Source organism: Notothenia rossii, assembly GCF_949606895.1.
Source record: "Notothenia rossii genome assembly, chromosome: 10".
In the NCBI taxonomy this organism is placed as follows: Eukaryota; Metazoa; Chordata; class Actinopteri; order Perciformes; family Nototheniidae; genus Notothenia; species Notothenia rossii.
The window spans coordinates 17,191,820-17,217,849 of NC_136908.1; the positions used below are offsets into that span (position 1 = coordinate 17,191,820).

General features: G+C 40.2%; 1 protein-coding gene across 5 annotated transcripts in view; it reads left to right on the forward strand.

The window, feature by feature from the left end:
• The first annotated feature begins 456 nt into the window (after positions 1-456).
• akap9 (A kinase (PRKA) anchor protein 9) overlaps positions 457-26,030 on the forward strand; it is a 70,947-nt gene continuing 45,373 nt past the window's right edge. For 4 of the 5 annotated variants that reach the window (XM_079656207.1, XM_079656208.1, XM_079656211.1 and 1 more), the window contains exons 1-15: positions 457-696; positions 8,378-8,650; positions 12,324-12,368; positions 13,148-13,210; positions 14,786-14,926; positions 15,236-15,391; positions 15,550-15,684; positions 15,791-19,000; positions 21,708-21,785; positions 23,191-23,335; positions 23,627-23,697; positions 23,789-23,909; positions 24,134-24,231; positions 24,668-24,773; positions 25,410-25,647. In XM_079656207.1, coding sequence (XP_079512333.1) covers positions 649-696; positions 8,378-8,650; positions 12,324-12,368; positions 13,148-13,210; positions 14,786-14,926; positions 15,236-15,391; positions 15,550-15,684; positions 15,791-19,000; positions 21,708-21,785; positions 23,191-23,335; positions 23,627-23,697; positions 23,789-23,909; positions 24,134-24,231; positions 24,668-24,773; positions 25,410-25,647 — 4,928 coding nt within the window. In that variant the 5' untranslated portion in view covers positions 457-648. The remainder of the gene's footprint in view (positions 697-8,377; positions 8,651-12,323; positions 12,369-13,147; positions 13,211-14,785; positions 14,927-15,235; positions 15,392-15,549; positions 15,685-15,790; positions 19,001-21,707; positions 21,786-23,190; positions 23,336-23,626; positions 23,698-23,788; positions 23,910-24,133; positions 24,232-24,667; positions 24,774-25,409; positions 25,648-26,030) is intronic. The other variant, XM_079656210.1, reaches the window with a different exon arrangement.

Below are 26,030 nucleotides of genomic sequence, written 5' to 3' on the forward strand. Positions count from 1 at the left end.
TGAGCAGATGTTTTAAGCACTATTCGGACTGCATTTAAAACATAGAAATTCATGGTGAATATGTGGATAATAGAATACTTTATTTAGTGTACATTAAGAAGTTAAAAGGTTCTGCAAAATGAGTATTGCCTTTATAAATTCATATTTCTTTCCGATCAAAACATGAGAAAAAAAAAGTAAACACGACAAACAAATGGAGTTATGTGGTTTGTTAAAGATGTTTTAGAAGTAAAAGTACACTATTTACCTCTGAATTGTAATGGAACATACTCAAGTAATTTAAAGTATGTGTCCCTCCCTCAAAATGTACTTGCTTAATTTACACGACTGATTAAAATGCTGCAAACACATTCACGCGTTGAGAAGAGCACAAGTAATCGCGAGATTTGTGACAGCCCTGAAGGCAACACCATTGGTATGCCAGTGGGCGTGGCCGCACCTACACGACGTCATCATTGATGGGTCTCATGTTTACGTGGAAAACATGGCGGCGGACTACCAACAAGGATACAGCACCTAGTAAATGCGACTGGAAGCGAGCTGGAAGCCAAAACGAGAGAAATATTTAACAGTTAGGTTTTCGATTTACCTCGCTGGTATTTCGCATGAAGCAGTCTCCCTCTTGTTTCAGCCACAGGGACAGCGGTGATGGAGGACGAGGAGAGGCAAAAGAAGCTGGAGGCCGGCAAAGCAAAGGTTGGATTCTCAGTTTTTGGTGTCACTAGGACTGCTATTACTCTGTAAAGTGATAACTTAATGTTGTCGACAACTTATTCCACTCACTGCTAGGTCTGTCAGCTGTTTACGGGCCCCCCTCCTCCCCTTGTTACCCCCCTCTCAGCTGTCAGTCCCACAAACATGCGCCCTGCTCTGACAGCCGCTGGCTCGCCGGGCTGTTAGCATGCTGCTAGCCTAACGTTACTTCACTGATTCATTGCACTTTTCTGAACATGTAGGAGTCAATAACAATGCTAGCTTGACAACATTAGCTGCCACATCGTTATCAAAGTCTTATAAATGCCTTAACTCCACCTGAAGTGAGGCAGGCAGGCTGGTGTAACAGGATAAACAGGACACATTTCCCCACTGGTTAGAGCAAACATTGCCCAGACGTGTGCTTCATTGGCTTTATCAGACTCATCATTTAGGTCAGGAGGACAACCCCCACCCCCGGTTACTGGGGTAAAACCATAGGGTAAAACCAGGGTGCTACAACAGGATAATGCAGGGCTTTACATTTTGCCCTGTGGATTAATGTCCATTTCGTCTTTGATATTTTTGTGACATCAATTCATTACTGTTTCATGTTGGAAATTGCAGCAAAACACTAAGTGTTACACTGCTCTGGCTGAGTTGTGAATACTCCCTTCTTGTAGCTTTACTGCTGATGTACTGTATGAAATGCAGCAATGGTTATCTATATTTATTTTCTCAAGCATTTTCGGTATGAATTATGTCCATAGCATGCCTGCAAGGAGGTTACGAAATATGACATGCTGCTCCACTTTGGGCATAACAAAAATAATGAACACTATGACAATAAAAAACCCTTTAGACTTGTGTTTAAAATGGTGTTCATCGCTATTACTCATACACCACTTACTATATAATGTTGCTTCTTCTTTATATTTAAGTTGTTGTCTAGCTCTATCGACTTATGCAAAGAGTTTGTAATGAATATAAGAATGACTTTTGTCAGGTAGACTTGAAATGCTACCCCACGTTGTGACACTGCAGAGAAACATCTAATACTCTCTACTATTTGGTTTCTTTTAGCTCACTCCAGGTTACATAGTGGAGCTGCTGCCCTGGCTTTTATGTTAGCAATGTGGGAGAGACCATGACAAACACCATCTCAGTGGCATTTTGTCTTATAAAAGGCCTCTCTGTACTGCAGGGGGTTTGCTGTTTTCTTTTTTTCACACACCGTACGTACCATGTCACCATGCCCTCACTTGCAAGGAGAAACATCACTCTGTATTTCGCGGAATAATAATTTCATAATGGTTGGCAGTGGCACCTGGTAGGGATATCCAGGACATTATTATTTGTTCTCAAAGTCCGGCTGGATCTTGTAAGCTTGGATTAAGTCAAGGCTGATTTGTAGAATCAATCAGCAAGCAATGGGGAGTGTTTGAATAATGACATGACACTGCCCCTCTAAACTTCAACACATTAAAGGTAAAGATTTCAACTATAGGTGGTTTTAGATGTAAAATAAAAAATTAAACTGTGCCTGTAATCCATTGAATCCAATACATTTAGCTGAAAATTAAGAGGAAGTACGTATGAAATTGCTGTTATGATTTCCAAGTCTGACAATCAGAGGCGTTTAGTGTCTTGGTAATGAGCTTCCTAGAACCAGGTGTAAGTAAGGCTTAATTTTAATGTCCGAGTGAAAGGAGAAATGTCGATCACTTTTTGTGTAAGCCCTCTACTTAGATTGACTTCCATCCCAAGCAAGTGCCTATTGAGTCAAACCAGACAATAAGCATTAATTGCAGGCTGATGTTTCAATCCATTCGCTGCAGATGTATTGTTGTTGCTCTCACTTTTCTCTGTGGAAAGTGCATTACCAGCATAATAGATGTACTGGCTTCAGCTCCCTTCTCCAGTTGCATGGCAGGTCTTTGAGTCTCTGTATTTTCTGACACAGCCGTGATAAGATCAAGATGGTGGAAGGATTTTGTGAAACTCACAGACGTAGATACTGCATATTTTACAGTCGCCAGTTTATCAGTGACTTACCTTTTACTTTCTTTGCCAGATTCTGCAGAAGTTTGAGTTTGTGTAAAGCCCACTAACAGAATAGAATGATGTAAATTGCCTGTATTTCAGCGCAGTTCCATTTAATCTGAAACTGATTAATCAAATAGACATGTTTTATTGTAATGGTGGTCTACAATTAAGCTTAAGGGGCTTCATTAACTGTCAGATTGGTGTCTCCATTGAGGTGCCAGCCTATGTACTGCTCCAGCGTTTTCACAATAATACTGATTGGCTCACGGGAGGACATGGCAGTGTTTTTAAATCTGGACCCAGCGATGCATGCATCATTCATGAAGGGCGACATGCATATTTGTTTCCCTGCTTCTCTCATGTGCCTTCTGGTCCTGCAATGGATGTATGTTTGTAACTTTACGAGCCTCTACCATCCTGACTGATTAGCTTGATTGGTCATTTGATGTGCCTTAGGGTTTTTCTGCAAATAAGGCATCATGGCAGTGGATATCTGATGAGTGCTGATTTTGCTCTTAACAACTACTGGTGATGCTTAAAATATTCCTGATTGATATTATGTCCAAACTAATTAAATCTTTCAGCCTTGATTGGATTGTTTCAGCTAATAAACATGCAGACCCTTTTAGAGAAATCAGTTTCCAAACCATACCACAGACAATTAAAATAGTGTAGCCACAACATTACAAGTAGGTTGTCTTGGGGTTCAAATAGCCTAAAGGTCACGTTGATTAGGCAGCTATTGAGGTTTTGAGGGCAGCAAAGGTGCAAGTTGAGCTGCTTGGCTTTGGCATAGTTAATCGTCCGGTGACTAATCATGTGCGTGTCCTGCAGAGCTCCTTATGATACAAAGAGTTAACCACGCTCTTTTATCTTATTCATTTGTTGAATTAAAACTGGAACGGTTTCACCTTTAGACCTCAGTCTTTATCATCCCAATATGTTTGGAGATATAACATTGAATGCTCTTGAAGCTCCTGTGGTGTCATGCAGTGCTGCATGCAAAGGGCTTGCCGAGTGATTGATTGAATGTGATCGTCTTAACAGCTGTTCAGTTTGAATTGCTTCAACTGGGAGCATGACTTAACCTAACTTCCCGTGCACTTTTAGAAACCATTTTATGTGAGAAGGAAGTTTTTTCTTTTTTTTTCACTTGATATGCGGCAAAATAGCCGCTTTCATTGCTGCAGTAGCACACCACAGCTGATTGAAATCTATACTATACCAAGACATTAGTTAGGTTTCACTAGTGTCTTTATAAGAGAAAAAGCTTTTCCAATAGGCATTCGCATCTGTATATTGTATATAGCTCATTTAAAATCACAGGTTTGGTGGCATTTTAATTTAGTTACTTGGCAATCTTGGGATGTATGAATGATTTTTGCAGAATTTGTCTGGTTGAGGACGATAGTGTTAATGCCAATCAATCAATCAATCAATCAATCAATCAATCAATCAATCAATCAATTGTCTGCTTAATAAACCCGACTACAGGTGTATATAGGAACTTTAGAGATGGTCCAACACATTACATTTCCTACAGGGGAGCTAAGACTATATTTCATATCCAGAATGTGGCACCTATGCCATAGACTCCAACTGGTCTATCCTATAGTGACCATTGTGTGTTTACCTTTTGAGCTCTGTTTTCGGTTGCTCATTGGACAAGTAGCCATCACCAAAGACATTTCCATTTAGATATCTGCCCGCTCTTATTCTCTGCAGTGAGGAGGGAGACTGTGGCGGCGCTCATTAAGATGAGGATGCTGCATGAAGACATCATTCTCAGTGGAGGTTATAAGGATACTTGACTTTGATCCTGGCTTAGATTTGTTGACTGCTAAGGCACGTAGGGCTGTGACAGGTATTACAAGTGTATTGCTTGTTGAGACAGAAACAAGGGTGATTTGATGACTTGCAAAACCACATTTTATTGCTCACAGGCAATAAGCACATGCTCAGAGTCAGAATAAACACATTCAAATACCTTTACCTGCCGCTCAGTCACAGTGTGAAGAGACTTTAGGGTAGGAGTTGTTCAGGTCATCACATTTCTTTGAGATATATACGCATATATAAACTAAAGGGAATGATAGCTTCTGTGTTTGAAGCCTCTTTATTGTTTAACAGCTGAACCCCCTGGGTCATAGGTGACTTCAGTTGCTGTGGCTGCTTTGTTTTCAGGCCGGTTAGCTATTGTTAATTTCCAACTGGAATGTGTGTGTACATGTGTGTAAAGCACGGGATGGTTGCCCTCTAGTAGTGGGTTGTTGACTAACACACTGCTGCTGACAGCCTCATTGACACATGACTTTGCTGTGAGTGTCCTCCCCACTGCACTGCTGCATTTTAGTGCTGCTTCAGTATTATAGCCTCACCGTTATCAATCCATTGGCAGAAGACTACTGGATGACCAATTGGCAAATTTGACAGTATGTTAAAGTGAAGCAATATTTATTCTTTAGCTGTGTACTATACATTTTTTATGGATTGATTTTTTAATACAATTAATGGCAAAAAATAGTGCTCTTGTAATTTGATAGTCCTGATATTGTACATTTTCTTATACATCGAATGATAAATTGTTCATGGATGAAATAACACAGTTTATTTTGGTTAAATAAATCTAATATTTATAGATCTATCCTCCTCATTTATGTATTTTGTGTCCAATCCGGTCAAAACACCTAGACTTATACCACCCCAATATAAATATACATCATGTCTGAATATAAATTGTGTTGAGCTCCAAATTAATATGTATCTGCTGAAAAACGACAAACACTCACTTTGAATATTACATCTTAGTTTTGTTTAGCTCCACTCCAATTGCAATGAATGTAATCTCACCAAAAAAAGAAACATATTTACTGTATGTTGTTGTTGATGCTGTGAGTCACCTACTTTTACACATGGATTAAAAAAAAAACCTGTGTGAAAAATCTGACTGTGTAAATGTTTTCAGACAGCAGATGGTGATACACCTACAGTCTCTCCTCCTGGATGGCGACACAGCGACGCAGCTCTGGTTCTCCATATGCTCCGCTCGGCCAGCCAAATAGGGCAGCCTGATATGATAAGCAGCTCAGTCAAAGGCTGGGTTTCCGGAGACTTCTCCAAAACTCAGGCTAATTTCTTCTGGCAGGTCCAATGCATGTCTCATTTAGTGATAGTGTGTTATTTTGATTTAATCCATAATCTTGTTGTTGGGTTTTCAGAGCCTCACTACTGTTTTAACCTGTAGATCTTCCATCCTGTAAGACTGGCATTCATTCATGTCTCCTGGTATTTAATGACTGACGCTCTTCTGGAAGCACAGATAGATGGGTATATTTAGATGAGAGGGTGTGTGTGTGTGTGTGTGTGTGTGTGTGTGTGTGTGTGTGTGTGTGTGTGTGTGTGTGTGTGTGTGTGTGTGTGTGTGTGTGTGTGTGTGTGTGTGTGTGTGTGTGTGTGTGTGTGTGTGTGTGTGTGTGTGTGTGTGTGTGTGTGTGTGTGTGTGTGTGTGTGTGTGTGTGTGTGTGTGCACAGAGGTGCACATCAGAAGCCCTTTTAGCTTTCTAAGCTGTGTGCTGTAGGTGGGGGGACGGGACCACGACGCCCACCCTCAGCTCTGTCGTGTCCGCCTCTAACCTTTAGTGCAGCATCACCATACCAGAGCCGTCAAACAGTGCTCTCCTTTATGCTAATGTTGCTGCTACAGGAGTGTGGTACAAAATCACTTCTTATGTAAGCACTGTTCTCACTGTGTACAATGCGTACTTATTTGCATTGTGCCTGAATGCTGAGAGGACAGTGTTGGCTGAAATGACAAACTGACACTTAAGGATCTGTGATATGACCATATATACTTTGAAACAATATGTTATGAACTACTGTCAGAAATGTTACAGTACAATTAAACTTGACTGAGTGTGAATATATTTAATGGATATGTAGGTGTGTTACAAATCATGAGAAGGAATTATCCATTATTTTATTTAAATATACATTTTGCATCAATGATATAACGTTTCTTCATTTTTAAGTAATTGAGTAACTGGACAAAAACAGACAAAGAGTTTCAAAGTTGAAGCATGAAAGTTCATTCTTGGCGTTTGAAAAAAAACATAAGCACTTCCAAAGATAGTGCCAAACCCATATGTTAAAGTGCATTTAGGGTAATTATTCCTGTCATGGGGTTCTTTGCCATTTCCAGGACAGCTGAGCAGGCATTAGCACGGTATCCGTGGCAACAGTCTGTGTATATCTATGGCAATCCTTGTAACACCTGTGCTGCGACACCTGCAGCCCCGCTGTGAGCTGTCGCTGGAACTCATATATAATACATGTCAGTAGTTGGAACAAACTGTGTTTCTAGTAACATTTGCTGTTTTGTTTTCAGCACAAAATGAATTTGTGTGAAAGAAAGGGAAAAATAATGAATAGCTAGTTATTAGATCTGTTTGATCATACGCTTCAAAACTGTTTTAAAAGTATTTTCTTAAGATAAAAAGTCCTGTATTACCTTGAAATGGAGAATATGAAAGCTAATAACAATGGATAATAAAATACCTTTATGTTTTGGATTAGGCACAGAAAACATGGAACTGTTGCCGGATTAAATGGTTGTTCAAATGTCATAAAATGAATTAAATTGTGTCTGTAGTTGATTATTCATTTTTAAACTCAAAAACTAAATGTATCATCTTTCATCGTCCAGAATGCAAAAAGATTATGTTTGGATTATTCTTTTGTATTATCTGCCACAAAGAATTATAAATAGGTTCTGCTGGGATTCAAATAGACTAAAGGTTTTTTTGTGGTGTTGAGCACAGCACAGGTAGGAGTTGATCTGCTTAGCTTGGCCTGAATGGTTAATCGTTTCGGTGACTAATCATGTCTGTGCCCTGCTCCGCTCTGCATGAGGGACAGACTGGACCACAGGGGCTCTGTTATCTTACCAATTGGCTTAATTGAGACAGGAGGGTCTCACTTATAGTCTGCAGTTTTAGTCTTTGTTCATATGTATAAATATCTAACATTCAATGATTTTGAAACTTTTGTGATCTCCTGCTGTGCTGCTTGTTCCAATTAAATTGATATAAAGTGGAGATCTTGAACCAACAAAAAGTTGTCTCTCTAAATTATGAACATAAACAATTCAAACAAAACGAGAGAGATGACATAATGTTTTAGTTCCGATCATTGACATAGTTTGGAAATGTAATCCCACTAGTCAGGATTAGCACCTGGCAGAGCAAGAGGCATGTGTCGGGTGATACAGACTCAGGGAGGGAGGACTCATTCACAGCGGGGGAGAAGTCTTTTTGTGACACATAATGCAGCGCTTTCATTTGAGCAATCTGTGCCGACTCGGAGTAGGTTTATTTGTTCTTTTTCTATATTTTCTTTATTAGTTTGTGGGAGGCTAACAAAGTTGTGAATCATGCTAAAGCAGGAGGTTATGCTCTAAAGCTTAAGCATTAAGGTCAGGTAAACAAAGATCTGAGAACAGGCTCCAGCCCGAGATGTACACGAGAATAACCCTTCCAAGAAGTGTTATAGAACATGTTTTCACTTACTTTACCTCCAAGGAGAAGCTGAAAATGTCCTTTGTTATTCTTTAACACTGTCTGTTTCTCTCTTCCCTCTCCAGTTGGCTGAGTATCGGCAGAGAAAAGCTCACGCGGACTCCCAGAAGCATCAGAAAAAGAAAAAGAAAAAGAAAGCTGCGGAGGACTCTGAGGGGGACTCTCAGGGACGAGTGGAGGGCGAGCCGGATCAGTCTGTGGGAGGAGAAGAGATCTCAGGTCGAGGACGTGATAGATCACAAGAAGGGAATGAAGACCCCCCCACCAACGAGTTTACCTTCGCCAGGACGCTGCGGAGCGGAGAGACAGTCAAACATAACCAGACCTACAACATAGAGGTACGCACCTTCATTTATTACAGTTTTACAGTCCCCTTTATTTCTTTCAATGCACAAGAAAAACACAAAATAAGGTAAAGGTGCAAAAACGAATATATGAGAAAACATTTGAACATTTCCTGAAGGGCATTTTGACATATTGAAATAGTTGCTTTTGTTCATTGAATAGTCCAAACCCCAAACATTTTTTAATTTAATATCAAAGAACGCTAAGAAACCCAGTGAATGTTTACCTTTGGGAAGTTGAAAACCAATAAATTCGTTTTGGAATTGTTGCTTAAAATATATGACAAAATATTTGGCAATTCATTTTCTGTTGATTGAGTTATCAAATAATTGACTGATAGTTTAACTTCAAATACATTTTCAATGTTTGAATGTAATCATAAAATGTTGTAATGCATGAAATGGGAAGGTGAAAAATGTGTTATTTTGAGATGAGATTATAGTTACCTAAAATGCTCAAACAAGTCTTCAATTATCAAATTAAGAACACACTGTTGCATCCTGAATTATACAAAACACCATTGTTGGTGCTGACATCTTAAAGTGTCCAAAGTAATCTACTGGTCTAACATATTGTAAAATACATCTTCTAAAAATGTTTATTTTATGGAATGAATTATAAAATGATCAGCTCATTCATTTTTAATCCTAATTTAAAAAATCAAGTAACACCAAAAATATATGAATTCACGTCAGCAGAAGATCCCTGCTAAGAATGGTGTTTCAAATCTAAAGGTTCACTGTCTGTGTGCTTTGAAACAGCACTAGCATATTTCTCTCAGTCACAAACAATTTCACAAAATATGAATAATGTTTATTCATGAATCTGTCATTAATTGTCTCCAGTGAAAGGACACATTTGAAGCCTTTTTAAAAATGAGCGTTCCTCCGAATGCGTTTCCTCCGTCTCTAATGCTGCAGTCTGATGTAGTCTGTGCTTCTCCTGCACCAAGAAAGCCTTTCAACACAAGGCATTTGAAGGCTTCAGTCTTTCATCATTAACATGCACTGACTGTGAAAGAGCCTATGAGAGAAAACACAAGCAGTGATAGATCTTTGTTAAAATGATCATCGTCCTCTCCAGAGTTTTGTTTGTCTCCTGGAGCCAAATGAGCCGCTGTAGCTGTCATGACAACCGTTCCCACTGAGAGCACTGGGCAGCGATGTAGGAATTTAGGCTGGAAAATGAATTGTTTCCTAATTTCTTCAGAATTTTATAATTAAGTGTTTTCTTTAATGAAAAGATTCAGCTGGAGATGTCTTGCTTTTCTGAGTCACACAGCTTAACTAAAAAACCGACATTTAAAAGTAACTAACTAGTAGACCTTTACCACTTTATAGAAAGAACATTTCTAAATGACATTTTTTGTAATCAAGCACACACAAGAATAACATTTCCAATAGCAAAACCATTAATTCATTAATAATTACTTTGCTTTTAATTGAGCCCTCATAATTAGACTAAAATGCACAAAACAATCTTATAACTGAGAGCCTGCATTTCGTATTTGAAACTTTGTATCCCAACAGTATAGATTGGACTTTTCAACGTGTTAAATACTTTTTCTGCAGCATGCATCTGGTTTAATTTGTCAATGATACATTTTGCCTGGAGGAGGCTTCATACTTTATTATATGATGTTTAAAAACAGCACTTGATGATTAAAACTCGACTACTGTGCTGAGAGACAAGATTTCCCTATGGAATATTTGATATTTTAAATGTTGGTGCAGTGCTGATTTGTTGTCCTGAGGGTTGAACTTTTAAACTTCTTAGTTTTTAGTTTGCTTAATACACTACAGACCAGTACTTTCATCAGGCATGCTGTTTGAAACTTTAAAGGGATGACATTTTATGTTGAGGCTTCTACAAATTCATTAAATATCCACAAATGCTACCGTGTCTCATGCAAGCCAAGCCCGCTTTCATAATGCAACAAATGGTGAGTCAGTTTAATATTCTTTGTCGACATCGAAAGTAGGGCTGCTCGATTATGGCAAAAATCATAATCTCGATTATTTGGGTCAATAATTGTAATTGCGATTATTAAATGCGATTATTCATTGACTTTGAAAACATCCATTTATTGGAGAAAATTTGTTTGAACAGTATGTTTTTAACAGTTGATTGCCCTGAACTTTAAGTATAATTGAACTGAAAAACCCCAAAAAATAAAATAAAAGTAATAATAAAAAAATTATCGTTTTATTTCGATTACGTTGTTTTCCTAATCGTTGCAAGTCATAATCGTAATCGCGATTAAAATACGATTAAAATACGATTAAAATACGATTAAAATACGATTAAAATACGATTAATTGAGCAGCCCTAATCGAAAGCTTTCAAGAGCATAGTTATTATTTGGTCTGTAAGCTTTACAAACATCCCTGACCTTATAACCTGCAACACATTTCATTCAGCAGTCTCAACAATGGCTCTGATAAATAAATATTTCATAGAAAATAAGCTATTCAAATGACAGTTTGGAAAACAATGTGCACATATCTGAAGGCTCTTACACTTTTTCCTCTCAGTCTCTTTTATCACCGCTGTGCAGCCGTTCTGGACCCGCTGTACACTTGATGCGGTACATGCCCACTAAACTTCCAGTTGCCATGGAAACAAACAATTGCCTTTTAAACAGGATGAGATGCGTCGGCCTGCGCGACCAATTCTTGTGGCCTTGCAACACTTTTTCTCCAGACCTTAAGGTTGATTTAATGTATGAATGATGTGTTGCACAGAACGTTTTTTTTACCTCCTCTCTGTTATAAAAGGCTGTGGAACATAGAGCACTGAGATGTATTATGTAACACTAACAACGTAACAGACTGAGCCATGCACACAGTGAAATGCTTTATGCCTTTTTACATCGTTCTGGTCCCAGACTAACGGGTTCGAGGTTTGTCAGTGACGCTGCTTTCTGTTAGCAGGAAGCGGTTGCTGTGGAAACATCACGACAGTCTTTCACAGCTCAAGTAATTACAAATATAAGTGTGTTGAATCATAGAGGGCGCCTTAGACAGCGCCAGCGGCAAGGAAACTTCTCGCTCTCGTTCAATGAGGTTTTGACATTGTGTTCACGTGTTCTGTTCTCCGTGCGCGTTTTCTCTACGATCTCTAAGATCTGCAATCAATTCCTAGTAAAACTCTCCCTTTCACCGCTCGTGGGCCACATACAGTTGAAATGTATGACCCTTGAATTAACTCTAACATAGAGTTGAATAGTGGCCGTCATTACTCAGTGGGAGTGCGAAAGGAGCTGTGTGATGGAAGGAGGTTAGGCCCATATGTTAATGCTGAGTGCCCACAGCAATAGGACATCATGCAGGCAGTGTTTATCAAACTGTTCAGATTCAACATTTTATCATGTGCATTTTGTGGAAGATTTCTTGAAACTGTAATCACTACATAGTCCGGTTTTTTAATTTCACAATAAAAGATTACACATATTTAAAATGTTTACTGTTTATTTGACTTTGTTTATGCTCAATTGTGATGCTTTGTCTGTCATGTACAGTACTACTACTTAGGTTTCCTGTGAACAGATTGAAATCACTTTTACGTGGCTCATATTTTATTATTTTATTCAACATTTATCATTACTATTTGTTAGTTTTTTAAAATTCAGTGCTGATTATATTGTCTTAATCTCCTCTGTTGCAGCCGGAGAGTGAAGTGTCCACGACGGCTGAAGATTATTCCTCAGAGGTGAGAGGACCGTTCTGAAAAAATGTATCATCATACCGTTAGACAAACCCCCCCCCCCCCCCCCCCCCCCCGCTTGACTTCAAATTAGGGCTGGGGGATCATTTGATATGATATTTTAGTGTCTTTTTAACCTCCTTCACAATACCTTACTCCCATTTCTACAATAGATTTTTTTTACCATGCCAAGTTTACATCGATGCAACTTGCATATTGAAGCATCTTTTAGAAGGGCTTCTGGAGATCCATATTTAACTACCAGAGGATGCTTTTGTTGATTTTGTAGACCTTTGTTGAATACTGTAGTCTTCCAGTACACCTCCACACATTCAGACTACTAGCTAGGTTATAACATATCCCATGCTGGTATGCCTTTGGTGGATAAATCACAGAAATCCAACCACAGACCCAGCCACTTATTTTCCAGAAAATAGGTGAAACGTGTTCCCTTCTGCACTTTGAGTTGAATTTTGTATATCAAATCTGATACATAAATGATGTTATTATCAGTCAAATGGAGGATATTCATTCTTGTAAAAATGTGACTTCTATTAACTATCGTCAACAAGGAACATCTGTTATCTAAAACTAAACACAGAAAACTTTGAATCCTTGATTTAAAGGTGATTTTAAAACCAACATTTCAAAACATTTGCCCAAAAAACGAATCACCAGACTTAAGCAGTACTAATCTACCCAATTAAGACCTTGGAAACAATGTGGACTTTTCCGTCACAGCTCCTATATCTTCAAGTTTGGCTGACAGCGTTGTGAATTAACAGGTGAATGGGTGCCATGAGGAGATGACAGAGAGCCTGATGATGCTTTCGAAGGATTTTGTCTGGGTACAGTAATCTGATCAAGCAGCTCTTTTGGCTCGGCTTTCGGCTGCTGGACGTAACTGTCTGTTTGCTTACACTTTAGTCCTCTGCAAGATTTCCTATAACCCACTAACCAAGCCTGTTTAATGCTGTACTCACTAAACCATAACCTTATGTGTGATAGGAATTTGAAAGCTGTTTTGTAGGGAAGAGAAGTACACATCTTTCTATGTTATGAATGACTATTTTGAAAGCACTAATGGCTGAGCAGTTTAGGATGGAACAGGGCAGTGTGACATTTTAGAAGTGTCAATTATTTGTGAAAACTGGAGGACAGTCCTCTGGGAGAATGGAAGAAGAAGAGATGAAAAAAGTACTGTGAAGAGTTTGAAGGAGAGAGCACATGGGGGGGTTTATAAAGAGCTGCTCTCTTTAGATACACTGAGGTTATACTTGAACAGGGGAGGGACACCAAGGAGGTGCTAATCAATAAAGGTGGGATAGCTGGGGAGCAAAATGACATGCCAGCTGCGGTTTGAATTACACTGATATGTTAAGAAAGATAATAATGTCAGAAGTTATTTATAAACTGAACTATTCTTATAGTATAAAAGTGTTACCATAACTTAATGTTTCATTGAAATATGCAAAATGAAACCCATATTGATCCACTCTTTAGGAACAATTAACTGTGTCTTAGTGAGGATTTTGACTTGTGTGTTTTGCTATGAATAATCTATAATACAATCCAAATACTCTCTGTATGAGGGCTGCAGCATTTATCTCTACTGTTGCATATTCTATCACATATTGTGAATTGTATATATTCAATATGCTTATTCTTGACTGTCCCTAAAGACACTGTCTCAAACATGAAGTCCATCATCACAGGACTACAGTTCCCTTGATGTTTAGCCACACAAGTGTTCTGTGTTAAGGCTGATCAAGTCAACCTAACTTTTGGTACTGCTGCATGAATTAGCTTTTCTTGCCTTCAAGAAGGTCTCTGTCTGAAAGCTCACTTAAAAACATATTATATATACAGTGCAAATGTATTTCATATTTGTCATTACGTCTGATAGTCTGTAGCTCTGACACCAAAAAAGCCAAACCTGATACCACGTGAGCGGCGCTGTTTTTTATCCTCAAAATTATTCAAATGAAATCACTTGGTGTGGGATGAGACATTTAATTACTGCTTAAATGATATGAGTATCATGAGTATTCAGCACCAATGCAAATGCCTTTCGATCTTAAATTGAAAGTGTGATAATTTTGCTAAACCTACGACATCTCTTGTTTTTTAAACAGTATAATGTGCAATTTCAGATATTTAGTTGAATTATTTTTCTTGCAGGCCTTAACTCACGCTTACAGTACTAACAAAGACTTTGCCTAAATGGCCTTGGGTTATTGGAGATGCATTTTTACCCTTATCTGTAAAGTAATCCTTAGAAGAGAAAACCATTAACACATTTATTGCACTTTCATGTGGCTCTTGTAACTAACTGCTGTTGCCTTACGGTGGCGAATAATTGCTAAGCTCATTCCTAATGGCTTTACCAAAACCCTGTAAAAAGAGCACATTTCCCTACTCAGGAGGAGGTGGAGCCCCTGCGACAGGTGACAAAGGGAGGAACGATGGAAGAGGAACTAGCCGCAAAGACCCAGGCGGTGGAGGAGCTGAGTCGAGAGCTTGAAGATATCAGATCTGCCTTTGGCACAGAGGGAATACAGCAGGTACATTCATTACCCGTCGTTGTTGTTGTTGTTGTTGTTGTTGTGAAAATCAACGAGTATTTTCACACGAACACATTTTGCATTTGGTTTTGAATAACAAATGGTCACCTGTCATCCATTTCCAATTATTTGTCATACTGCAATTCCATCTGTAGCTCTCACTGTCTACAATGAAATGGCGAGAACTTGTTTATTCCTCCATCAGAAAGCCCGGAAGGTTCTTTCTGATGCTTAATCCTTTCTCTGCTCGGTAGTATCTTGAAAGCTGTCTGTAAAGTGATTTTACTTAGTTGCATTTGACTTTTCTAGCTTCAGGACTTTGAAGCGGCTCTGAAGCAGCGAGATGGCATCATCACGCAGCTCACAGCTAACCTCCAGCAGGCTCGTGAGGAGAAAGACGAGACCATGAAAGAATTCCTGGAACTGACGGAGCAAAGCCAAAAACTACATATTCAGTTCCAGCAGGTGGGAATGTTTTAAGTATAAACTACTATGTTATATTAGCTATTCAGTCCTATATTCCCTAGCCACTACATGTCATTACACTATTATTATTATTTGTGTTCTACTCCTTGTAGTCCATGTTTTAATTAAAAACACATCTGTTTATGGGAAAATCTCAGCTTCAGGCGGGCGAGACTCTGAGGAACACGAGCCACAGCAGCACAGCAGCTGATCTTCTGCAGGCCAGGCAGCAGCTCACGCAATACCAGCCGCAGCTGGAGGAGCTCCAGCTCAAACTCAGTGAGATGGAGACGGTAAGAGGCCTAATGTGAAGCTGCAGATATCTTTTAGACATGTAAAGTGGTTACACAGTATGTTCTCCAGGTTGCCCCTGCTTAAATGAGAATTGTTTATTTGCAGTTGGGGAGAAGATCAGAAGAATCATTCCTACAAAGAATAAATGAAAAGGACCTGCTTATTGCTGAACAAGACAAAGTTATTATGAGTCAGGAGCAGTCGCTGACAGAGATAAGGACGGTAGAGACGTCTTTTGCACAAACACTGAAAGAGAAAACTGAATTAACTGCAATAATCACAGAGCAGGAGCGCTCATTGACCCTGCTCAGAGAGGAACTTGTTCACGTGGCACGGACTACTGATGACAATATTAAAGGCCCTTCAGAGAAAGACCTGATCATAGCAGAGTACGAGCGAGTCATTTCAGAACGCGACTACTCTCTCACCCAGCTCGAGGATGAGCTCGAGTCCTCTGAAAAACATCTGTGTGACCTCAAACAGCGAATGGCTGCAAAAGAGGCAGAGTTTGAACGATGCATGGATGAGTCGGAGAACAACAAGGCAGGCTTAGAAAGCTGTAAAAGTGAAATGGAGAGATGTAAGTTAGACTGGGAGAAAGATCAGATTGAGTTGGAAAGCTGTAAAAGCAAAATGGAGGGATGTAAATTGGACTGGGAGAAAGATCAGATTGAGTTGGAAAGCTGTAAAAGCAAAATGGAGGGATATAAGTTAGACTGGGAGAAAGATCGGATTGAGTTAGAAAGCTGTAAAAGCAAAATGGAGGGATGTAAATTGGACTGGGAGAAAGATTGTGTGGAGTTAGAAAGCTGTAAAAGCAAAATGGAGGGATGTAAATTGGACTGGGAGAAAGATTGTGTGGAGTTAGAAAGCTGTAAAAGCAAAATGGAGGGATGTAAATTAGACTGGGAGAAAGATCGTGTGGAGTTAGAAAGCTGTAAAAGCGAAATGGAGAGATGTAAATTAGACTGGGAGAAAGATCGGATTGAGTTAGAAAGCTGTAAGGGTGAACTTGCAACCTCCAGACAGAAAGAGCGAATGTCATCTAATGAAATCATGCAGCTCATGGGCACAGTGGAGGATCTGCAGAAGCGTAATCACCAAGGTAGCCTGTCGGAGGGCGACACAATCCAACAAATGCAGGAAGAGAATGCGAGGAACCTCGAAATTCTCAGGGCAGAGCTGGATGAGATGTACGGCGAGCAAATAGTCCAGATGAAGCAGGCGGTTAATTTGCAGCATGCAGCGAAAGTGGATCAAATGGTCGAGCAACATCGTGCTGAGCTCGAGCTTCTGAAATCTCAACAGCTGTCTCAAAGCTCCACTGTTAGCACTGAGGTGGAAACACTCAATGCTAAGACTAGGGAGCTTCAAGAGACTTTACAGCAATCCCAAGCAATGCAAGACAACGTCAGACATGAGCTAAGCCAAGTCACCCAAGAGAAGTTCAACCTGCAGGCCAAGGTGGAGGGTCTCCTCCTAGATCTACGTGCTGCTACAGAACAAGTGGAGCAGGTCTCCAAAAGCCTTATCTCTCAGGAAAGCCATCGAGGTGAACTGCAGCGCCTCCAGGAGCACATCGACAATCTTAACAGCGAACTGGATGCTGCTCAGGAAGCGGCTGAGGAAGCAGAAATAAAACATGAATCGGAAACGACCAATTACAAAATCAAGTTGGATATGCTGGAGAGAGAGAAAGATGCTGTGCTGGACCGCATGGCCGAGTCACAGGAGTCAGAGCTGGATCGACTGAGGACTCAGCTTCTGTTCAGCCATGAGGAAGAGCTCACCGTGCTTAAGGAGGATTTGCAAAGGCAGGGCTTCCTAAACACGGAGAACCTTCTCAACGAAGCTGCTATCAAACACGGGAAAGCTCTGGAGGACCTGCGCAAGGGTTATGAAGAAGAGCTGCATCTGTTACGAAGAGAGAGGTCAAGTTCTGCCACAGAGCGGGATGAGCTTTTCCACCAAATCCTTGGACTGAAGGAAGATCTGAAGATGGCTTTGCACAGCTCCAAAGCAGACAAGCTTGTCCAGCAGCTCCAAGAACTTCAGGTAGAGATCGAGGAGCTGAGAAAGGGAGGAGAAGAACGAGTTCGTATGGGAAATGAAATTCAGTCATTGCTAAAGAAAACCGAGCTGCTTGAAAACCAAACAAGAGAAAAGGAACGTTGTTGGGAAAGCAAATGGAAAGATCAGGAATCGGAAAAAGAGACATTGACAGAATCTAATCACACTTTGAAAGAAGAGTTGGACTCCACACATCTGACAATGGAGACAGTCACAGCAGAGAATCATCAAAAACAACAACAAGTAGTTCAGTTTACTGAGGAAATTGATAAACAGAGGACTACTTTCTCTTTTGCCGAGAAGAATTTTGAGGTAAACTATCAGGAGCTGAAGGAGGAGTACACATGTCTTATTGAGGCGAAGACGCAGCTAGAAGAGAGGACTCTGAAGGAGACACTTGAGTTTGAGGCGAAAATCTCCAGCCTTCAGTCCCAGATTGGCGAGCTGAAGGGTCGCAGCAGCAAAAGGGGCGCAGCGAATACAGACACATGGGAACACGCTGTAATAGAGAAAGATACTACTGAGTTAATGGAGAAGCTTAATGTTACTTTGAGTGAGAAGGAGAGCCTGGCTGCAAGGCTTTCCGAAGTTACAGAGAAACTGATGTTTACCGCGAGCAAAGTGACACAGCTGGAGAGAGATCTGCTCAAAGTAAGACAAGAAAATGTGAAAGTCATCGCGCAGAGTGAAATCCCGGGGAGAGAGCTAGAAAAGAGAAAGGAAATGATAAGAAAGCAAACAAGGGGGCAGGGAAAAGCTAAGCTCCAGCGTGCTGATGAACCAGTGTCTTCTGAGGACCATCACCTTAAGATTCAATCTGTGCGAGAAGAGACGAAAGCTCTTCAGTCTCTCTCACAGGCAGCTGAATCCGAGAGAGACGGCGTCAAGCAGACCTTTGAGATCCAGAACCTTTCACTGGCTCCTTCTCCAGCAGCGGTCCAGTCGGTAGGGGAGGTTGCGGGACCATCCCTGCCACTCAAGTCCACCGCCTCAGGGTCAAACAGGCGCAAGAGACGGCAGAAGTCGAAGCAGGAGCGCAAACTGGGAAGCGCCGGCACAGACTGCAGAGAAGAAAAGCACAGGGAGGGGGAGGAGGAGGCAGTGTTGGAGGAAGAGGGAGCAACAAGTGCTGCAGAGCAGGAGACGCAGCCTCAGATGGAGAGCCAGGTTTTGCCATGTTCACGAGAGAGGGCCGGTAAAGAGGACTCCACTGACGGACATCAGGGAGACGGAGGCACCACACGGGTAAGCACGCACTCAAATGCTTCCACTGCAACGCTGCCTTCTTCTAAATGACTTGTTTGAGTGAGTGGTTAAAAGGCTTTTCAGAAAGTGAGCTCTACAAAGGATGAATAGTTCAAACTGATATCACATTCACAATTAATGCTGTGATATTTCATCAAAGATGTGGGAATAGCATTCATAGCCATATGAATCTCTCACGAAAAGAGAGTATGACTGAGGGGTTTCAGCTCTGACATGTTTTCCCTCCAGTGACTAACGGTCATGATTGCAGACTGCCTGAGTGTCTGCAGCCTTGCTCTCCTAGGTAGCATTCAGCAGCACAGTCATACATATTATGTTTTAAGTTCATGCATTCAGAGACCTTTGCTGTGTGCAACTGTGGGAAGAATAATGGAGAAGAAAAACATGCGCACACATTTCAGCCTGCACACAACATTGCCAAGACTTCATCGATATTCTGCTCATTTCTACTTTTAAAGGAACACTATACCATATTTGTAATCCTTCCATTCGGCTTCTCCTCAAACTGAATATTATGTTGCTTTCGAAAAAGATCTGAAAACCAAACAAAAGAAGACGCTCACCCTCGGTATTCTGCGTTCAATTATTTGACATTGAAAAAAATATGTACATTGTAGTTTCTTTCCGTCCTGCAGGGAGTGAAAGGTTTTGAGGTGAGAATTGATTTTACCTCCGTCACTTCTGTGTCAGTGTCACTTCAAGATGTGTCTCATTTACACCAGACAAAGGATACAGTACAGTGTCGGTCTGCCATTTCATGTGTTTCATAATGTTTTTATCACCTGTAACATTACAAATGGTCCAGACATTTCGGATGTCTTTTCAAGTAGAAAAAGATATATCTTTAATTTCTACGTATCATTTAAATCAGTGGTCACCAACCTTTTTAAGCCCAAAATCACCGACCTCGGCCTAGGTGAAAGGCGAGATCTACCTATTGCAGAATTGAGTGAAAACCAGACAATGCTTCCAATTTGAGGCCTTTTATATAGGCTAATTGCATTTGAATTACTGTTACAATGAAGGATCCATAATCAGCTCACGGCATATAAGCAGGGGTAAAGTGCTATTGGGGGGCGTACCTCACCTCCTCCAGGGGGGTCCTCACCTCCTCTAGGGGGGTCCGGGGGGATGCTCCCCCGGGAAGATGTTTTTTTAAATATTGAAGTTGAAAGCATCAATCTGGTGCACTTTGAGAGCAACATGAAGAGATCTATGGATACCTCTCTCAGCACCCATATGAAACAGAACTGTAAACAGATTTTCTTTTTCTTTATGGATATTTTACAAATCACTCCCCTTTTAAACTGTATTCTTGTTTTACTGCCATATACTGTAGTAGGCTATTTCATACCTGTTTTTCATTTATTCTCTTATTGTTTGTATAACTATAATGATCATATGAAGGTGTGCCGCGGAAATAATCTTTTGAATAATTTGTGACAAAACCGTTCTAAACACTCAGAGAGTCCTTTAGCTCACTTGAGCCCCTCAGTCTGACAGGAGAGGACTCTCCTCCAGCTTGTTGTGGAAACAGCTCCTTATGTCCGTTAGTGCAGCTAGCTAACCAGATGGTAACATCACGGTCCCCGCTAGCACCGGTCCCTCTCTCTCCCTCTCTCCCCCTCTCTCCCTCTCTCCCCCTCTCTCCCTCTCTCTCCCTCTCTCCCCCTCTCTCCCTCTCTTCCACTCTCCCTCTCTCTCTCCCTCTCTCTATCACACTAAATGTGCTATTGCCACACACACACAGAGCCGAGCTTGAATGACACAAGCACACGTGTATTTCCATGCAACTCTCTGATTGGTCTGGTGTCTTGCCTCTGTTGCGTTCACTGAACACGGGAAATTACAGTACTGCTGTTGTCTCTTGTGTCATGATGAGGTTCACGTAAAGCACGGTTAATGTATTATATTATTGAGGTTTCTCAAATATACGTCAATCCAGTGGCACCTGCTAACGGGGTGGTGGATGATAGGTTTATATTTAAAAACGTATTTTTCAAACATTATTATTTTAATTTTCTTTTTCTTTCTTTTGTTACTTTTTTTTTTAACGGTCCGCGATCTACCCGCACGCGATCGACTGGTTGGCGACCACTGATTTAAATGAAATGCATAACGTAATGGCTGTAAAATAAAGACATTTGGCAGTAGCTATCCTCAGTTAGTTTCCAAGTAAGTCTTTAAAACTAGTTGTAATGTTTGCCTCTAATGCTTAATGCAATTTGGAAATGACATTTTATTCACAAGACTATTGTATGATAATGAACACCATTTTGAACACCGGCAGGACAATAGTTTCCAAATAAATTAATAAAATAATAAAATAATCATTTATAAAGTGCTTTGTTTTGAAATATTGGAATTTATTTTACTTTTCATTATCAACGCAATCAAAAAGTGGACTTATTTTTTTAATGAGGATTTTTGTTCACGCAAACATACACAGATCAACTTTAAAATCAGTTATTATACTTGATAAACATTACGACTCATATGTGAAAGAAAAACGAAATAAAGGCAAACTTTAGATTTTGATTATACAATGATTTCTCTATTTTCTGCTCCACATCAGGAAGTGTTCCATCGTGCTTCACCTTGTCTTTCGTCCATCAAGGTCATCTTTGTCTGCATTTTTTTGGAGGATATAATGTAAGAGTGTATTTCCTTCTGCTTGCTTGTGTAGGTGAGCAGACATGGGACGGGTCAGCACACGGAGCCTGTCAGTCAGGAAGCAGAGGAAGAACAAGAGACTACTGAGCATGTAAATGTCACCTAAACTCACATCCTGCCCTTTGTTTGTCACTGTCCCTTTGAAACTACATATCGTTTGGTGTAAAGGTCAATAAAAAGGTTCTCTTACAGCACACACTCGAGGGCTTCACGCAAGCACATTTGATCTTATCCTAAAAATCTCCTACTTAATATTTGCTAAAGTTGAACTTTAAACAAGAATAAAACAAATGTAGCTATGTACGATGCAGCTTTAGAGGATTTAAAGCAACTAAGTGTTATCAGAGCAGAGACTAACTGTGATAGAAAGGAAGAGGAAATGTTTTGACATCAAATATTAAAACATTTCTGAATCAAAGCAGTCAGTGATGAAACTCTGTCTGGTGTATGGAGGGTGAACCTTGACAGCGCCCTGAGGCAGCTCTCACTGTGAGAGATTCCCTGGCAACAACTTTGTCGTGCCAACCTATTGACAATTAAGTCTAACTAATTTGGGAAACAGAAATATCAATTTTGCCTTAAGTGTATTTTAATAACATATTTTATTAAAGATTATTTATGTGATACGCAGTCAAAATGCATTCAAATGATGGCACTATAATGATGTAAATATGAGCGTTTACCCTGTAGAAAGAGGCGTACATAAGTACTAAACATCACCAATTTGTATGAGTGGCTCTTGCAGGAGGCCCAATACATGTTGCATGAGCTTTTGAAGGTTATAGTGATTTCCTCTCTCCAGTTATATTTCATTTTTAAATGTTCTCCAAAGTGGCTGTGTAGCAGCGGCACATCATGCAGCTGCAGTCTGCGAGGCGCAGAGTGTCTCTTCTCTGCCAGTTTTAAGCAGCAACATCAGAGCTGTTGCCGATTTGAAAAGGACTCTCACCACTTCAGTGTCAGATGTAGCACGGATGGGATTGTATCATGACGAAGCGTTGTAAATACAGCCTAATTAACATTTAGAGTGCACTCTACAAAAAGCATCCAACATCAAAGGTAACAGAATCACAATTTCATAATTGTAACCCTAATGAATTTTTGCTAAGGCATAATTAGAGGAAGAGGCCTCGCTGTTTGCCTTTTGTTCCCGGTTACAGAAGGGATAATAGCCGACCTCTCATCCCGAACACAGATGGCTCGTGCTGCTGCTCTGTCATAAAAATAGGATTGTTGGAATTGTGTCAATTAATCATATAGCTCCACTAATATAGCAAGCTGCAAAATGTAATTAGTAATGAATTATAAATGATATCTATATTTAGCTTTTTACAAATTGTGTGTAATGTTCCAGACATATTTTTCAAAAAGTGTCATTTGTATCTACTAAAACAGTTAGAGGAATAATAAAACAAGCATTGGAATATGACAACATGTATGTAGAAAAAAGGCATGTTCCTCTGTGTGTTAATGTGATGATGTCTTCCTGTGTTCAGGGGGAGTGCCGGCTGCAGATGGAGGCCCAGCGCCTCAGCCTGTCTCAGATCCACGCCGCGCAGATCGAGCTGCAGCAGGAGGACTCAGAGCACCGCACACACACTCTGGAGCTCAAACTGCAGAACCTGAGAGATAACAGAGAGGGTGAGCAGACGTCAGCTTTGTCAGAGACAGCTTTGGCAACATTGTTTAATTTAACTTTCATGCCAATAAAGCCCCTTTGAATTGAATTGAATTGAATTGAATTGAATTGAATTGAGCAGACGTGTAGGAGGTCTCTTTTGTTTGTGTTGGTGGCAAGGCAGCGCTTTTGATTTACCATTCACGATGGATCAGCACAGGTGGATCTATAATTGTTTGTATACTGTGTGTGTTGTTAGGCTGTGTGTGAACCGTATTAAAGATTTAAATGTAAATATTCTATGTTTTTTCCAGATGAGCCAAAGATCTTTAAATACCACAACATGTTACAAGCTGTGTCAGAAGAATGCAGTGAGATCATTCAGGTAATTTATTTTTTAGATCTATTGTTTTATGAATACATGTTATTAATGTGTTGCCAGGTTACCACAGCTGTTCACCTTTTTGTCTGTTCAGAGTTTTGGGAAGATGTTTGGTGAAGAGTTTTTGGAGAGTGTTGCTACAGAAAGCCAGACGCCCTCTTCAGTGGAAAGACCGGAAACTAGTGAATCCACCTCAGTTGTTCAGGAAGCCAGAGGTAATTTTTCTCTTGAAGAAGTACAATTATGAAGTACTTGAGATAATACAACAGAATATTGTCAGTGCGCTGTGGAACATTCAGTTGGCTCTATACCTACCAAGTGCTTTAAATTCATCTGTTTTAATAAAACCATATTATAAATCATCCAATTCCTTAATTGAAATATGTGAAATGTGATCTTTAAAAATAAACATTGTTTTAAATGGCTTTGTCTTCTATAGAGCTCTACAGAGGTCTTCAGCAGACGAGGGAGAGGATTGAGCAGGAGCATCATCGACTGTCACAGCTCCAGGATCAGCTGAGAGCTGAAGGGAACAAGGTAACAACACACATCTTCCTGAAGTCATAAACTGTGCCCCAATACGAAAATACAGCCTTATGCTCTGCAGGTTTTGTTGATTTTCTCTGAGATGAGCAAAACAAAGTATTCTCAAAGATACAGCATGTATGCCATTGCTTGATTTCTGAGATTTTCCCAATGCATTGCAAAATGAAATGGGGGTGCGATTTTTTTATGTTTGGATTACACTCAAACAGTTTCTGTTTATTTATGAATTGTAATTGTCAGTGAGATTCAAAAGAGGCAGTTTGATCTGCACATATTGATTCATGTATTGTATTGTATTACTTCCTATCTGTATATAAAAAGATAACTATACTGTATATGTGATTGGCACACATTGTAAACACGTTTGAGGAACATGGATGGTAACAACGCTATCAGAAACACACTAACATCTCTGCCGCTCTCCTAGATGACGGGGCTGCAAGTGGCATACGATGAACTGAAGAGCAGCAGCGAGAAGCAGATCTCTGACCTGCGTGGGCAAGTTTCCGGCTCAAGCCCCTCCACAAAGAAAGGTAAACATAGACTCATCCTCTGTGGCCGAAAAGCAAAAGCAAGCAAGTCACGCTCTAATGTCAGCTCACTGAGTCCCAACACAGATGTGAAAAATAGAGGCAAACAATTATGTAGCAAAAAACAGACTATTTTCTATCATTTAAGCAAATCATAATTTAGAATAACCTTAATTAAGGTTTTCATTACTAAAAAATACGTGTTTTCTATCTGTTCAATAAAATACATTTCTACCTAAGCACAGTTAGATAAAGTAACTCCAGTTATATTTAGCGCCATTTTAAAGAGTTTCAAGCATGAATTGATGCTGATGATAATGAGTGACTAGCAGCTATTTGGGCCAGATTTCTAGAGGTATGAATTATCAAAGCGCCCAAGCTTCAATCTATATATTTTAATTAAAAAGCTAACCTGTTTTTCCTCTTCTTTCCAAAGAGGTGCACACGTTTTGTTTCATTGTGCCTTTTTATCCATTCACTTTGTATCACATCCTCTTATTTGTGACTACAGTGACCCATTTTCCCCAGAAAGAACATTAACGTTTCATCTAATTGATTTTAAGCTTTTATGCTTTTATGCTTTCCGGTTGAGGCGTAATGAACTTCACATTTCCTCCTCTCTCTCTCTGTCTGGCTCAGATCTGGAGGAGCGAGCTGGTGCAGCATCAACCTCCCTCACAGTACAGGAACTTCAGAGGTTGAAGGCCGAGGAGCAGCAGAAGCAGCTCCAGCTGGAAGAGAGTCACAGACAGGAGTTGGAGCGTCTCCGAGCTCACTACCAGCAGCAGGCTGCGGAGAGCGAGGAGCGCTACGCCACCGAGCTCTTCATGCTGCAGCAGCGCCTGCAGGAGGTCTCCGGCACGCAGACACCCCACAGGTGGACACACTGGGAAAACACAATGCCAACACTGATACATTATTCTTATGTATTCAGACAAGGCAATGTAACAGTCACTCCTTGCATAGATGATGATACGTCCACATATTATTAAGAAATAGGAAACCCTAATGGGGATTTGATATACAATAACTGCATTTGGGATGTTATTACAGAACAAGAGAATATACTTTTGAATAAGCTCAAGTATCTTGTCTTATGGAAGCCAATCTGAAGATTAATATAAAAGATCCAATCATTATAAAGATAATTCTCAACATAATGAGACCACCTCTAAATATGAACTTAATATCTCTTGACATATAAAAGAACATTTCAGCCACTGCAAATGGCTTCCTGAGGCATGTGCTGTGTGGAAAACC